The sequence below is a fragment of the Pristis pectinata genome, chromosome 1 (assembly GCF_009764475.1).
Source record: "Pristis pectinata isolate sPriPec2 chromosome 1, sPriPec2.1.pri, whole genome shotgun sequence".
NCBI classification, from domain to species: Eukaryota; Metazoa; Chordata; class Chondrichthyes; order Rhinopristiformes; family Pristidae; genus Pristis; species Pristis pectinata.
Window position 1 is genome coordinate 107,826,197 of NC_067405.1, and position 4,124 is coordinate 107,830,320.

General features: G+C 39.8%; 1 protein-coding gene across 1 annotated transcript; it reads left to right on the forward strand.

Moving 5' to 3' along the window:
- Window positions 1-765: 765 nt before the first annotated feature.
- nkx2.1 (NK2 homeobox 1) lies at window positions 766-3,322 on the forward strand. Its single transcript, XM_052022426.1, has 2 exons — window positions 766-1,157; window positions 2,092-3,322. Exons 1-2 carry the CDS (start codon window positions 788-790, stop codon window positions 2,760-2,762), a joined length of 1,041 nt encoding a protein of 346 aa, XP_051878386.1. The 5' UTR covers window positions 766-787; the 3' UTR covers window positions 2,763-3,322.
- The last annotated feature ends 802 nt before the right edge of the window (window positions 3,323-4,124 follow it).

The window sequence follows — 4,124 nt, forward strand, 5'->3', positions numbered from 1 at the left end:
CTAACATCAAATCTTGAGGAAATCTCGCCTCTCCAAGAGATGTGAAGTATAATCAGGGCAGAGGTTTACACTTGAACGATGTTAACTCATGCGGGAGCCTTCTTTCTCCTGAACGACTTCTTGGCTATTGAATAAGAGCCCCTGAATTGAAGCAAAATGATCCTTATGCATTAATATCGAGCACAGTCACAAAGCGAACAAGCATTTATGCTGCCACTCTGACTAAAGATATTTAGTTATTCCTCGGTAGCAAGTGCACTTTTACATTACTTAAGTATAACTCAACGATACTGAAAAAAATCTAAAAGTGTAATTATCCCTTGGTTTTATCAATGATATCAAATGTCAGAGTTAAACACTGACCTTCACGTAAACACAAACACTGATAGTACCAAATGAAACCTTATTGTACATCCTTTATAGATAACGTATTGAATCAATGGACACCTTCAAATGTTCCGTTATTTAATATTTCACATTAAGTAAAATGCATTGGCAAGGTAAACTCGAAAGTATTTACCTTGCCATCAGCATGTTACCTAATTATCTTAGCAAGATGTTAAGTTCTATTGTTTGCTCGTTTGCGTTCATGCCCCGCCTCTCCTGTCTGTCTAAAACCTGGCGCCTGGCTACAACAAACAAAAGCTAGGCGCTCGCAGGTCTATAGCCTCGACTTAATACAATTAAGGCGGACTTCAATCACTCTCTTACGTGTACGTCCACAAGATCGGCGCTAACATAACACTGTTTATCCGTTCAGCAAATTTGCCTACTTCGCTGCTGAACCATGTCGATGAGCCCCAAGCATACTACGCCCTTCTCAGTTTCAGATATTTTGAGCCCCATCGAGGAGAGCTACAAGAAAGTTGGCATGGACGCAGCGGGTAACCTCGGAGCTCACTTGACAACTTACCGGCAGCCACAGGTCTCCCAGCCGGGAATGCAACAGCATTCGATCGGACATAATACGTCGGTACCTGCGGCGACCTACCACATGTCACACGGGGTCCCCCAGCTTTCACATGCTGCTATGGGAGGCTACTGCAACAGCAACATTGGCAACATGGGCGATCTTCCTGCTTACCAAGATACCATGAGGAACAGTGCAAGCGCGACAGGCTGGTACGGGACGAATCCGGACCCACGCTTTTCATCCAGTAAGTGAAACAATTGTATACTGGTGAATAGGACTGGTTAAACAGTAAGCTGTCGAAATGGTAAAGGTATTTCAAGTATTCTAAATGTGTTAAAATTATGAAAATGGCGTTCAAAATTCACTATCTTCAACGCCTACATTTCAATATGGTAAGTTTAGCGTGTTTTGATTTTCAGGCTTATCAGAGCAAGTAAATGTCTAATTACATGGAGCATTTGTACTCCGTTGTATTTCAACTACCTTAGTTTTATTCGCGGATTTGTCTGGTATCGCCAATCTTTATGCTTCGTGGAGTAAATCTATGGGCAGCTCAAGTTATCCTGGTTAGTTCAATCATTTCTCGCGACACAAGGCAGTTTACTTGTGTCTCAAGTGCTGCACCATCGTGCCCAGATTAAATAATTTAAATATTTAAATCGTGATTTAGCAATATAAGAACTAAATTGGAATATGTATTTGCTCAGTACATAGGGACGTAGTATTATTATCTCTATTAATAAATGGTTTACCTATGTTAAATGCATCCAATATAAAAGTGCACGACATAATATTTGAAAACCGCAAAAGCATTTCTACACAAATTGCAGATATATTACTCTGCGTCGTTTATTTCACGAAAGTATGCTTCAAACTTTGAAACATTTTTATTTCCTAATTTGAATCTTTTTGTGGTAATAATCGGCCTATTTTAAAATGGCTAAGCCTCTGATCATTTGCTGATATATTTTAGCAGTCGGTTTCACTTAAACTCACTACAGAAAGAAGTAATCTAAATGTTAATTTAATTGGTTAGGGTTAGAGCACACCTCCATGGGATTTTGGTTATTTGATATTTACATTTATGCTGCAGTAAGTATATCTACAGTATTTAAATGAATACTTACCTAATTGCAAAGGTCTTTTTCTGAGTTTATTCTTTTATTCCCATTCTTTAGTTTCCCGCTTCATGGCCCCGTCTTCAGGAATGAACATGGGCGGAATGGGGGCTCTGGGTTCTCTTGGAGACGTTGGCAAACCCATGGCTCCTCTCCAGAGTACACCTAGGAGAAAACGCAGAGTGCTTTTCTCTCAAGCCCAGGTCTATGAGTTAGAGAGGCGCTTCAAACAGCAGAAATACCTCTCAGCCCCTGAAAGGGAACATTTGGCCAGTATGATCCATCTCACGCCCACTCAGGTGAAGATCTGGTTCCAGAACCACCGCTATAAGATGAAGCGGCAAGCGAAAGACAAAGCAGCTCAGCAGCACATGCAGCAGGACAGCAGCACTTGCCAACAGCAGCAACAGTCTCCGAGAAGAGTAGCCGTACCTGTCCTGGTTAAAGATGGTAAACCATGCCAAGGAGGTGCCAGTGCCCCAACCTCGACCATGCAGACTCAGCAACAGCAATCTACGAATACGGCAATCACTGTGGCTACCAATGGCGCAGCTCACGGCCCGAGTCACCCAGCAAATAGCGCAGGTCAGACATCGGAATTAGGACAAACCTCAGGAAGTCCTTCTTCTATCCAAAGCCACGTCACTAGTTTGTCTCACCTAAACTCTTCTAGTTCTGATTATGGTACAGCCATGTCATGCTCTACTTTATTGTATGGTAGGACGTGGTGAATGATTCACTTTGCTTGTGTTTCAATACCATGCTCTATTGATTCATATCTGCTGTATTTTGGTAGAGTGTTCTGGGTACTAATTTGCGTACATATGAATCAATATAGGAGGCTCCCGCTGAATTATAGCAAATCCCTGTAAACTTATTTTGTTTTGTAGACTTGAAATGCACATATTTCTGGCATATATCACTGGAAAGAAAAGACTTCTCCATATGCAGATATAGACTGAAGTTTACAGGATACAGATCTGTCACTATGTAAGATCTGTAAATGTGACGTTTATCTGTTGGACGGTATAGAATGAAGCGTTCGAAATATAAAAGTGTTAACAAAGATGTGACACCCATTAATATTCTTTCCTCGGAAAGATAAGAAATACGATAGGTTTATTTAACACGACTTGGAATTTTCTTAGTTTTTACTATAAAACTTAGGTGTATATTTCTGTAAAATGCACACGTCTGGGCCGAATTTAGAGTTTTTAGCAATTTGTATATGCTGTGAAAAAATGTTTTCATGATGGACTGAGCGTGTACAGTATTTGATAGTTGTTCGTTAATGCCGGCGTAAAAAGTCGTTTTTGCTGTAACTTAAAATAGACAATTGGTATAAATATAGTTCTAATAAATTATGAAAACCTAAACCACAATACCCACAACTATTTTATTGCATACTATTGTACATTTCCTGTGATATTCACCATTGTTCTTTGCCTATAAATGTTGCGACTTTAGCGGGATGTATTTATGGTACATTTATAGTTCCAACGATATAAAATAGGCGAAGAGAAAATGATACAATAATGAAGGATCAGCCACGGTTTCCCCGCTTGTTTTTTTAAGGCATGAACAAACCGGTTCGATATCTAAAGGCTGATGAAATCCATGGTTAGATTTAGCATTTGTGGACAAACCAGTGGAGAAACCAAATATTTCGCATTCTTTGTCCCATTTTGTTGTTGATAGGTGGAGACCCCGGCGTGTAATTTTACTGAGAAGATTATTTGGTTCAAAATCAGTAGATTTTTTCTTAACGGTGAAAGCTAGTTTCTGAGGTGAATGTATTATAAGGCAGTGCAATGGTTATAATCTAAATGCGGACGGAATGACCTGTTCTGTTGCTAGCGCTGTTGATATCCAACAGTTCGAAGTCCACAGATGTCAAACGGTAGAAGGTTCAATCTGTGGTTGATCGTAAGCCGCAAAATCGAACAAGCAACGATCTAAATAGTCAGGGAGCTACTCCTATATTTAGTTTGAATTAATTTCGCAGAGTGAATTAAAGTTAAAGTAGTTAATGAGGCCAAAGTGCATTTCAATTAGGACGATCAAGTATGATTTCTCCATGGAAGACACTGTTT

Bases quoted from the DNA above. Each gene is read 5' to 3' on its own strand.
- nkx2.1 (XM_052022426.1), top strand. From the start codon at position 788: ATGTCGATGAGCCCCAAGCATACTACGCCCTTCTCAGTTTCAGATATT. The intron at 1,158-2,091 runs GTAAGTGAAACA...CCCATTCTTTAG, and splicing joins GGACCCACGCTTTTCATCCA to TTTCCCGCTTCATGGCCCCG.